This window comes from Leucopleurus acutus (genome assembly GCF_964270905.1).
Source record: "Leucopleurus acutus genome assembly, chromosome: 21".
Lineage (NCBI taxonomy): Eukaryota > Metazoa > Chordata > Mammalia > Artiodactyla > Delphinidae > Leucopleurus > Leucopleurus acutus.
In genome coordinates, this window is record NC_139163.1 from 17,774,342 (window position 1) to 17,787,009 (window position 12,668).

Genomic DNA, 12,668 nt, shown 5'->3' on the forward strand with positions numbered 1-12,668 from the left:
TTCCACCCCCCCTCCCCCATTCTTATTTATTTGACTTAAAAAGATCTAGAACGTTAACATTTCTCTAAAAGTCCAAACTCTATAAAAAGTTCTCAAAGACATGTCATTTCCCATCTCTTCTACTCCATTCACATCCAACTCAGGTAAACAATTAACAGCATAACCAATTTCATTCGTTTCTGATTTATCCATCCCGTGTTTATTTTGGGGGAAAAAAAGCGTATATAAAAGTTTCTTATTTTCTTTCTTTCTTACAGAAAAGATAGCATTCTATGTGTAAAGCATGCTAAAACTTTGCTCTTTTCAACTAATAGTATTTTCTGGAAATACTCCATGCTAATTTAAAGAGATCTAACTCATTCTTTTTTTCCAGGTATGTAATGCTCCATTGTGTGAGTATACATGATTTATTCATTCAGTTTCCCATGTGTGGAAATTTATGTTGCTGCCAATAATTTGTAATTACAAATAATAGATAATGTTGGGCAAATGTACTTTTATTTTATTGAATGTATAAGTCATGACTTTTAAATCAGCTTTTTTTCTTTTTCTCAAGTTATACACATGTAGAAGTAACCAAAGGCATAAACTCCTTTTTCATGTGCAAAAACAAAGATTCATAACACTATGCTTGCTGAAAATCTATATAGGAATTATATAGCCTGGAAAATTGTAACTACGTTTTGTGGAAGTAGAAATTGTACCACATATTTGTATAACAGCAAGGCAAGTGTGGTCTCTAGGAAGTATAGGTAAAGTTGATTAGATTGCAATGTATACTTAAAAGCTGAATAATGCACTCTTGTAAAACACTCTTCAAAATTATTTAACTTCCCATGATATCATCACAGCATGTGCAAAAAAAATCTTTAGTGTTATCTTTTCCTGTCACGTGACTAGTGCAAACAAAAGAAATCCTTATCTTTTTGTTTCTATTCTGGCCCTTTATAAAATGGCATTAAGCACCATTCAAAACTCACATAGTAAAGGTTTGGTTTGAGGAAAAAAGATTTATTTTGTATTTCAAACAAATTATACTTGCTAAATTATAAAGCAAAAATTTTCCCACCAACTGAAGGTTTCTAGCATTTTACATGTATAGAATACTTTATAGTTTTAAAACCACTTTCCTAGATATTTTTACATTGAAGTCTCATAGCAACCCTTGGCATAGAGAACTAGGCAGGAGTTATATTGTATTTAATTTACAAAAGAGGAAACAGAGGCATTTAGAGAGTTTGAGAAAATTTCTCTGGGATGTAAGACTGGACTAAACATTGAACTAGAATCCAGGACATCTTTTTATTCTTTATAAAGTGGATTGTGCCTATTTCATAGCATTATTGTGGTGATCGAGTAAGGCAATGGACTTGAAAATGTTAAAGTTGTACAGAGATAGTAGTTTTATTATTAAAATTTTGGGGCTTTGGTGACTATGGGTAAAATTTCTCTGTATTGTACTATTTTGTATATATATGTATAAACACACACACATATATATCTATACATATATATGTGACCCAAGAGACTTAAACAGACTGAGAGATATGAATCACACAGCAGGACTTAAACTGTTCATGTGGGGAAATATTTTATAGACTGAACTAGTGCCTCTAGGAGCAAGTGACGATGCTATATAACCATTGCGGAATAATTAACAGCATTACATATTGTACAGAAGCTAGACCTTGAAACAAAGCTCATTAAAAGGTACTTGATCTTAGTTTTAAACCTTTAACTATCTTCTTTAAAAGTGATCAGTGTATGTACTGGCTACTTTAGTTTTCCCGCTATGAGATTCACACAACTTTGATCTAACTTTCTTTGATTTAACACTGCAATTAAGAAGATTTGGTTCAAAGTAAAAGCTCATTGGTTGATGTTTTCCACTGATGTGATAATGTTTACACAGATGTGCTTTGAAATCTTGATTATGGTGGATTTGGGGGTCCTACCACAAGACAGATTGCTGTTATTTGAAAGGTGAAATAATATGACACTTACCTGGTACAACCTTTAAAACAGACTTAGCTGAGTACATTTCTAAAGTGATTTATCTGTTTATTATTTTTAGCCAGTGTTTTTGTTTTATTTCATATCTATCAATAGTGAATCACTTGCTTTAAGGACTCTTTTATAACTTGGTTGCACAAGGGTCAGTACTTAGGACCGTAGTGATGAAAAGGTGTAACTTTACCTACTTTAAAGCACCTGCCAATTAATTAGCAAAAATCCCTCCAGAGCAAATAAAATAAAGCAGTCCCATCCATCTGCACTCCCAAGTTTAGGCCTTTGCTAAACAGACCATGAAACAGGACTGAAAAAGTAATCTTTAGTGATTCCCTAAAACTTTTTGCTCAGGGGAAGCACAAAAATCTGCCAAATGATTCCTAACACTTCTGCCACTGAAAAATTTTAACTTAAAGATCTTAAATTTAACTAGTGGTACAAAACCAAAGTTTTAAGTTTTAAATGGATGTGTATGCAGCTCCTTCACCTCAATGACTTTTGATTTCACAAATATGCACGGGCAGTCCCACATTTTACTAGCGACTTTTTGCGTCTGAAAAACACATCGAGAATCAACACCGTTCTCCATTTAGTTGTTTTTATAATTCAAATGTGAACAACCCCCAAAATCTAGTCTTAAAGAAAATGCAACTAAGAACAGGGAAGTGCTCTTAGATTGGATAATGGCCCCGGAGCCCACTCATCATTTATGACACTATTACAGATATTCATTTTCTATTCGTGGCAAATATAAGAATGTAACCCATCTCTTTTCAGCCTACTTGGATTTACTCTTAATCCCTAGATTCATAATTATATTACATTACTATATTAAGTTGATTAGGCATGGACATATATACACTACCAAACGTAAAATAGATAGCTAGTGGGAAGCAACCACATAGCACAGGGAGATTAACTCGGTGCTTTGTGACCACCTAGAGGGGTGGGATAGGGAGGGTGGGAGGGAGGGAGATGCAAGAGGGAAGAGATATGGGAACATATGTATATGTATAACTGATTCACTTTGTTATAAAGCAGAAACTAACACACCATTGTAAAGCAATTATACTCCAATAAAGATGTAAAAAAAAGTTGATTAAAAGTTCACAAACTTAGCACACAACTTTAAATTTCCATATAGATATAAGGCAATCTTGGTTGTATCTTGTGCTACCTGAGTAAAGATAAACATTAAAGAGAACCTGGGAAGGGGGAGGGGGTGTTCCTAACCTAACCTTGATTATGTAAAGAAAATCCCCCATCTAAATGATAAAAGAAAAGAGTAATGCTTGTACATTTTATTAGTGTTTTAAAATTAGTGAGTTAAACTGTCAGAGCTTTGATTTTCCTTTCATGTGTGTCTGGGCAGGTCTAAGCCTCAGGTAACGCCCTTTTTCCTTCTCCCTCTCTTACCTTTCTTTGCACCTGTCCACTGTAGGCTCCCAGCAGCTCCCAAGGAGTCCAATTCTCCTCTTCTCTCCTTTTCCTCCTCCTACCCATCCCCTCCTCCCCGCCCCCGCTCCCAGTTCCCTCCCTTCCCCCCTTCCCTTCTTCAATATACCTGCCAAGCTGGGCTCCTTTTAGCAGCGATCTATCACTGCAAAGGAGCTCACATCAAAGGCAATCGCACGGCCGCAGCAGAACAGCATCACGGTTGTTCCAAAGACAACCCCAAAGAGCGGCCTTGACTGCGCCTCCCCGAAGTTGCTGGCCAGCTTTGGCCAAGTGCGGGAATGATTTTTGCGACTGCATGGATAGAGAGCCGTCAAGGGCCCCTTCTGGTCACTTCCGAAGAGCAAAAACGTGAGAGGAGGCCGGTTTAAGATTTCAAACAGAACCTCCCCAGCGAGCATGAAAGGACTTGATTAGCATATGTCAAGAGGACCCGCATATATACTGTGTGTATGTACACAGGACTCTGATCCGTTTGCGGAGTTGGAGCCCCAGGCCCAGCCCCAGTATTGGCAGCGGCAGCTATAGATGTTTCTGCAAAGCCAGCAACCGGTTCCCACCTACCCCAGGAGAGAAGATCGCTCCAAGACAGTGAAAGCCTCCCTGCTCTCAGTGCAAAGTTCATCCAGCGACCTCACGGGACTAACCGGGCCTTAGCTTGTTTGCGCTTGTTTGGCTATAATTTTTCTCCATTCACCTCCCCATCCCTGCTCCATTTTTTTTTATTGGGGGTCTTTTGTTTTCCGGATCCGCCGCCTCTCCCTCCGGCCGCCCCATGGCTCCCTTAGCCGAGGTAGGGGGCTTCCTGGGCGGCCTGGAGGGCTTGGGCCAGCAGGTGGGCTCGCACTTCCTGCTGCCTCCTGCCGGGGAGCGGCCGCCTCTGCTGGGCGAGCGCCGGGGCGCGGCGGAGCTGGGCGCCCGCGGCGGGCCCGGGGCTGCGGAGCTGGCGCACCTGCACGGCATCCTGCGCCGCAGGCAGCTCTACTGCCGCACCGGCTTCCACCTGCAGATCCTGCCCGACGGCAGCGTACAGGGCACCAGGCAGGACCACAGCCTCTTCGGTACGTACCGGCACCCCGCCCCCCGCGCTCCTCTGCTCCCCCTCTTGCGTCTCCCTCCCCGTTCGCGGATGGAGTCGGGACTACGTGGGGCCGGGAGTCCCCGGAACCCTTCCAGTGTGAGGTGCTGGCCTGGGCTGCTGGGCGGCCAGCGAGGCACTGGAGGACTTTCCCCGCCCGCGGACCGCCGCGGTTGCCGGCCGGCCTGCTGCTCCAGACGCTGAGGGCAGGAGGAGAAATGGGGGTGCTCCGCCCGCACCTGGCTGCCCTGCCCTTCCTGCTGCCTGGGACACCGAGCCCTGGACTCGGAGCCACATCTTTCCCGTACTCCTTACCTCGCAGGCAGTTTTTTGTTTTTGTGTTCAAAATCCCTATTATTTTCTCCTACTTCCTCTCATATTTCCCCTTAACAAAAGTTAACAACCGGAAGCTTCTTTAAACCTGCCCTGAAGCTGTGCAGTTGATGAGTCTTCTCCCATGGCTACTGCTCAAAGGATAGCTCTAACATAGGAGGCGAGCTTTTACGTGTCTACCTAGAGAACCATAAATGTTCACCTGAAAAGGTAACAGATTAACTTTCCGTGGGTACCATCGCTACTGTCAGGCTCACCTGCCTGCAGTTCTCAGCGCTCTTAAAGTTTGGTGGGGGGGGGGGGGGGGAAGCTTATCCGGCTACTGAGCATGCCCAGTCCTTCAGCCAAGATCCTCTTTAGAAATTGTGAAATCTGAAAGCAAAGATCTTGGTATTGACCTTAGGTAAGAGGAAATGGGGAAGCGAAAGAAGATACGGGTGGGAACACAAAGGGACGTATTTCAGAATACCTCCAACAGTGTCTGGGAGCAGAAGGGGTTAAAAGAAAGAAACAAAAACAAGAACAAAAAATGTTTGTTTGTTAAGGCAGATTGTTAAGACACTAGATTGGGAAACCATAAGGTCTCGATTGTTAATTACTCCCTAACTAGCTGGGTGACTAGCACGTTCCCTCACCGGTCTAAGCCTTAGTTTTCTTGTCTGTACAATGAGGTTAAATCAGGTGATTCTCTCAAGATGCTCTCCTGTTCTAACAGCCCAGAATCTTTCCTCCACTGTGGAAGTTTTCATCATATTAGAGTTAACTGGCTAGCACTCTCAAAGGATTTGGATCATCAAACTTGGGACTTCATTAGAGAGAATCAGTGTATTTCATTTTAAAGATACCATTTACCTGTCAGCAGCAATGTGAAAGGGCCTAACATAGTGTCAGTTTTCCTTTTCTTTCCTAAGCACTGGAATTCTTTGAGAATCTCTTCTCTGAAGGGCCCTCTCTTATCCTCACCCCTGTTCTTATTTGGCTTTCTTTTTTTTGACTTGTAGTCCTCATTAAAACTTTGGGGAAGTGTAAATCTCAGTTTGAGGGGCATTTGTAACTCTAGATGTAGAAATGAACATGTGGTGGTCATTTGGTAGCACTTAAAGGCTTAGAAAATTAACTTTTTAAAACCCACATGTTTGTAGCTTCCACTGATCTCTTCCAAATTCCCATTGACTCTGAGTCCAGAGTGTCATGACCTAGTGGCCCCCCTTGGGGTCACTTTCAGAAAGTAGTTTCTAAATTGAGGAGGCTGAGATTCTGAGTCTAAAGAACTTTGTGACACCAGGTGGCTCAGTTCCCTTGCCTGTAAGAATTACTGCATTACAGAAAAACCCTCCAGCTACCAGAAGGATTTAGAAATGAATGCAAATGTGATAATGCCTATAAGTAGAGCAGGTACAAGTTAAGCTTAGGTAATATTCAGACATCTCCTCACCCCCCACACACATCAGGTTACATAGTATAAGCTTGGAAATTCTATTTTTAAGACCCTTATAATTCAACCATAATCTCTCCAATGTCAAGAGTTGCTTCTTCCGCTTTGTGTCTCTTTATAAGACTGACTCTATGGGAAGAGATTAGTAAATATTTATAGACTTGATAACATTCATTAAACTGGTATTTTATTTCATTCCTTAATAAATGTTGCATATCAGAATGACCATCTTAGTAGAATTTTTTTTTTGGCTAAAATTTTGTATGCTTATTTAGTAATTGGAAAAATATGACTTGGACTGATGTTTGTGCTGGTTTAAGCCACTCTGTGGTGCAAGGGTACCTATCAGAACAAAATATTTACTGTTACACAAAGGAACGATAACCCAGATTAGCATTGTAGCTTAAAGGAGTAACAACCTCTAGGATGCATTAGAGTGCATCCTAGTGGCCTGTGATAGCTAAAACATCATAATTTATAACAAGAGAGTGCAGGTGAGAAGAAAGTATATACACAACATGTGTAATATTATAAGCTTCTCTCTATATTTGCCTTCTCTTTTTAGTGCTTCAATTATTAACTATGAAATTATTTTTCTCTCTAAAAATTTCTGTGTCATCAAAGTAAGAATTTTGAAAATGCTTAAGATGTGCTATTTGAGATGTTAAAGTAACTAACATTTTTGATAATTTATACTAATTTGGCTATGATTCAATAAAAAATTCAGAATACTGTGTTTTAAAATTTCAAAACCACATCAGTAGAATATAAACAAAAAGACCCCTGTAAGGTTTAAAAAATTTCCTATCTGAGTTAGCTCTATATTTATAATAGAGCTTTCCTGCACAGTAGTACAGTAGGAAGATTTTACCTAATACATAAACCTGGAATCATTACTTAAAAAAAAAAGTTTAGCCTGAGATCAAACATATTCCTTTAAAGACCTTTCTTTTATTCTCCCCTATTCTCCATAGATTTGTCTGATGTGGTTGCATTGTGGGTTGACTCACCTCTTTATTATGATTTTAAAAAAGGCTGGCTTTGAAAATGATACCAAAAAGACAAAGTACCTCCAAGTATTTTTATGGGACACTAGGCATTAGAAAATCTATCTAAAATCTGTGATTACCTCTTAAGGAAAGCTTTTCATGTCTACTCTTTGTTAAAGAATTAGCTTAGTTGCCACCTCATATTATAAATAAGAAAGACTTGTCAAATCTCATTTAAGAATCAAATGATTACAAATTACTGTGTGGTATACTGTTTCCTTGTGGAGAAAAAACGATCAGAATTTAAAAGTGTGGCTAAAATCTTTAAGAGGAATATGAAAAGCACATAACTTTTTTCCCATCAGCCCCTATGAGCCATTGCAAAATTATTTCGACCTTGTTATATGTATATGAGGCTTTGGATGTCGTTTAATGAAGTTGAAGCTATTGAATATAATTATTCTAAGAATATATATAATTTCTTGTCTTTCTACAATTACATATTTTTTGACAACATAATGGCATTATTTTAAGATGAGAATTAAAGTGTAAGTGGTTTACAATTTAGTTTTGCAAGAAAAATGGATACTTTATAAGATCTGTTTTATAATTGATTTATATGGAAATGAATCTTGTATTGTACTTGAAAACTAGTTCTATTATACAGTCTAATCAGTTAATCAGTTCCTGTTCTTTGAAAGACAAGAGCATCTTAACGTAAATCAGATACTTAAAGAGAATTAAGTTACAAGTGAACTGCAGTGCACTTCTCAGTTTGAATGTAACATTCATTACAACTTCAAGTAATTATACATTTGTAAGTATATCTGGATGAAATTCCATTAACGTATCTTCTTCTACCAATCATGTTTTGGGCCTATATTTTTGTTTCTAACAGGAATCACTCACTAATGAGCTTGGCAGTACATTTAATTTTCCTTTACTTCCCACCTCTATATCAGTCATTATAATGGATATCCTATGAGGTCTGTATCTTCCTACTATATCTTACCTCCTCTCTGCCTTAGGCACTCATACAGGGACAGTGACTCTTTCAAGCCACTTAACAGGCAATTTAGCAGTACGATATTGTTGCTGTAAGATCCTTGTTAGCTCTAGTGCTCTACATGATCTCCTAATAGTTTACAAGAGCTCATTTGAGCTCTTCAGAATCTATGTTTAGAGCTTAAGCATCCATGTTTCTGCCAAAGAGTGAATTAGGATCTGGACAGAACAGAGACCTCCATATATGCAAATAGCCAGATTTTGTACTTTCCTTTGGCCTTGGGAACGTCACGTGTCCAAACAAGAACTTGTATAATAAATCAAGAAATGACTTAAGATCAAGAGTCAGGCTAAATGGTACACATTTATACTGTTTGTAGAGCTTAAGAGGGAGTGAAGGGGTGAATGTAGAAAGCTATTGAGGAAGGCAGTTCCAAGCATAGAAAGTAAATCTATATACTTTTTCACCAAAGAGTCTAAAGAGAAGAACAAGACAAAGACATTAGTCCAAAGGTTAGTGTGTGCAGAGAAAAAGAATGATGCAGAGGGAAGCATTAAGGTTTTTTGTTGTTGTTGTTTTTGTTTAACTATGGTGTATTAAGAGTATTGAGTGGAGAGTTTTCGGTACTAATTTACCTATAGATAAATGAAAATATTTCTGGAAAGTTATTGAAAGCAAAATCTACTTGCATGCTAAATTCTTGGTATTTGGCTATTACATTTCATAAATTATAAAGTCCTTTTACTTCTTTGAACCATAAAATTTATTTTTAAGGATCATGGGACAGGAAATAGCATATTATATAATCTGTAAATTTTGAAACTACTGTCTTGTCCTCAAGGAGCACTGTTTTGAAGTACAAACATTGGATTAGGGCTCAGAAGATGTGAGTTCAAGTATCTGTCCTATTAATTACAAATACCATGTCTTTAAGCAAGCCTCAGTTTCTTTATATGTCAAATGGGATAGTAATATCTTCTATGCTTATCTTAGGAGGTTGTTTTTGAGGACCAGATAGAAAGTACTGATAAAAGTAGAAGCCCTTTATAAACTACAAAATACTAATACACCCATATAAGGTATATAGGCTGCTGCTAGAAAAAAATTTACTTGATTCATAGTAAGCAAAAACAAAGCAAAACAATTAATAGAACATGGTTGTAGTTAATAGAATCAAGGAGGAGAATTATGAACACCTCTATTATGTACTAATTTTATGGTAATAATAATTTCCATTTATTGAGTGCCTAAATGTGTTAGTCTTCACCACTCTCCTGTAAGGATGCATTTCACCCATTTTGCGTATGAGGAAATTGAAGTTCAAAGAAGACAAATGACTTATGTAGACTAATCAGTAAGTTACTGAACTGGATTCAAACCCAGGTCAGTCTGGTTTAAGGTTTTACACCCTTAACGTTTTATCATGATGAACAATTTTTGTTTTTTTAGTTTTATTCATCTGTAAAATAGGAGGCTCATCATAATGACAACTGTACATCACTTTTCAGTTTACAAAGGACTTCCACATACATCATTATATTTAGCAATTTGATCTACTGCTCTTTGGAAGATTTTCATTAGTCGTATGTTCTCTAATAAATGCAAATCATTATTTTGTTTATAAATTCAGGTATCCTGGAATTCATCAGTGTGGCAGTGGGACTGGTCAGTATTAGAGGTGTGGACAGTGGTCTTTACCTTGGAATGAATGACAAAGGAGAACTCTATGGATCAGTACGTATTTTTTAAAAAATTATTGTAATTCATTAAATAATGACTATCCATTTTATAAGTAAAATAGCTACCGATTATGCATATCAGAAGAAATACATAAACAACATACTTAAGTAGAAATTAAAAATCTAGATCCTGATAAATTTCCACATGTCTAGGCAGTAGTATAGCAACTCACTTTCATTTCTTTTTTTATTTTTTTGGCTGCGTTGGGTCTTTGTTGCTGCATGTGGGCTTTCTCTAGTTGCTGTAAGCAGGGGCTACTCTTCCTTGCAGTGCGTGGGCTCGTGGGCTCAATAGTTGTGGTTCGCCGGCTCTAGTGCAGGCTCAGTAGCTGTGGCACATGGGCTTAGTTGCTCCACGGCATGTGGGATCTTCCTGGACCAGGGATAGAACCAATGTCCCCTGCATTGGCAGGCGGATTCTTAACTACTGCGCCACCAGGGAAGTCCCCTCACTTTCATTTCTTAAACCCTAAAACTTTATTGCTTTTAGCTCACTAGTTTTTTTTCTGCCCATTATCCTGGGACCAGAGACAAAAAAATGAGAGCATTTTCTTCTTGCCATGTTAGATTCTTTTCATCTTCACATTCATTTAATATAAATTTTCTCTACCTATTATTACCTTCATAGATAAGTATACATCACTGACTTGCTGACCTTTGCAATATAGGAAATGAATGAATGAAATCTTAGGATACCTTAAACAATAACAGAAAATGGCAACCGCACTAGTTGGACCGTATCTGCAGACTTGATAATTACAGTAGCCATGCTCTTACTCAGAGTTGCATTGGGCAGTTTTTAACTTATCACTGGGGATAAGTGCACACATCTGTAGGTCTACTATAAATGTTTTAAATATGGAACTTACAGTAAACTTTTCAAGTTAATACTTCATCAGTGTAAGGTTTTTTTAATTTTCTTTTTTCTTTTCTTTCCTTTTTTTTTTAACAACAAAGCAGCAAAAACAACACAAGAATTAGAGCAACAGGATAATATAAAACTCAACCTGCAGTACTATGCAGATCTTTCACTTTCACTGTATCATTTTTTAGTTGTTCGCAGTTGCTATATAATTGTAAGAAAATTGTTAAAGTGTAAATGTGGGCCACTCCCACCCATTCCCTCATGTGAAATCCCTTCTTAAAGTCGAAGTCTCTGTAGCTATTTCCAAAGAGAATTTACTTTTATGATTTAGCAGATGACACTATCTGGTACCTTCTTTTTTCTTAAAATCTCAATTGAGACCACAATATACAGTTAGAATCTCAATATACACTGAGGAAAATCGGTTATCATATTTCAGTAAATGGTACTCCACTTAATATCTGTCCTTCTAAGGGCAACACTTGCCCTTTCCGGGCTTTCTGTCAGCTCAGAAGAAGGAGAAATAATGCATTGTGTAATCTCCTAAGAGTAGAATTACAATTGAAAGAGGAAAACATGCACATAATCTTCCTTCTTCATGTATGTGTCAGATTAAAAAAGCAACTGTAGTCTACCCCTTGGGATAATATACAGTCCATCTTGAAAAGACAAGAAATCACTGGGTTTTTTACCTAATAGTAATATCCAGATATAAGTTAATTGTGGGGATTATGTCATCAAACAATAAATTCATAAAGGGAAGATATATGACTTGGAGTGATGATCTTGAGTTAGGAATTTGAATGTTAGCAAGGTCTTGAAACGTTTCAAGATGGTAGTGGAGATTTGCTGTGTAGAACTTTGGCATCTAATGATGGAACAAGATAAACTACAGGCCTATTTGCCAGTGATGGTGATGGAAGGGAGGTCAAATGGAGCATGGGCAAGTTTAGAATATTTATTGTTTGAAAATAAAATTGAGAATTGACATTTAACTTAGAGTTCTGTAAACTAAACTGCTGGATGGAGTCACCTGGGAGAAAGAATTCCAGATAACATGAGAACTAAAACAGAACAAAGCAAAAACAATCTACCCTCTCTCCTTCTTTGACAAGGATATAGTTATAGGCAAAGAAATAGAGAGTTGAGACTTTTCTAAGGAAATTCTCTTAAAGATATCTTTTTCAATGGCAGTTATCTTCTCTCTTTTAGGAGAAACTGACTTCTGAATGCATCTTTAGGGAGCAATTTGAAGAGAACTGGTATAATACCTATTCATCCAACATATATAAACATGGAGACACTGGCCGTAGGTATTTTGTGGCACTTAACAAAGATGGAACTCCAAGAGATGGTGCCAGATCTAAAAGACATCAGAAATTTACACATTTCCTGCCTAGACCAGTGGATCCAGAAAGAGTTCCTGAACTGTACAAGGACCTACTAATGTACAGTTGAAGGGTGATAGTGTCTTTACTGAAGAACCAAACTACAACTGTTCTTTCTTATTACAGTTTGCATCATAAAATAATAACACAGGAAGACCTTCAGAATGTTATGGAGTCTATTTTCCACTGGGAGACTGAATTTGGAAAGAATATTGAGAACAAACAAACGAAAAATATCTTGACTTGAAGTAGATCAAGATCTCTCTTTACAAGTGGATTAAGTTCCCTCGGGTACACTGGCTCTGTCCTCACTTGTAGATTGAAGCTGAAAATCTGTTAAACTGTGGGTAATGGGAACCCTACCTAGTTT

At 38.0% G+C, this 12,668-nt stretch overlaps 1 protein-coding gene across 1 annotated transcript; it reads left to right on the forward strand.

Annotated features, from left to right (window-relative positions):
- Nucleotides 1-4,240: 4,240 nt before the first annotated feature.
- Nucleotides 4,241-12,368, forward strand: FGF20 (fibroblast growth factor 20; the record flags this gene model as incomplete). Its single annotated transcript, XM_082863701.1, has 3 exons — nt 4,241-4,526; nt 9,937-10,040; nt 12,123-12,368. 3 exons carry the CDS (start codon nt 4,241-4,243, stop codon nt 12,366-12,368), a joined length of 636 nt encoding a protein of 211 aa, XP_082719827.1.
- Nucleotides 12,369-12,668: the final 300 nt, after the last annotated feature.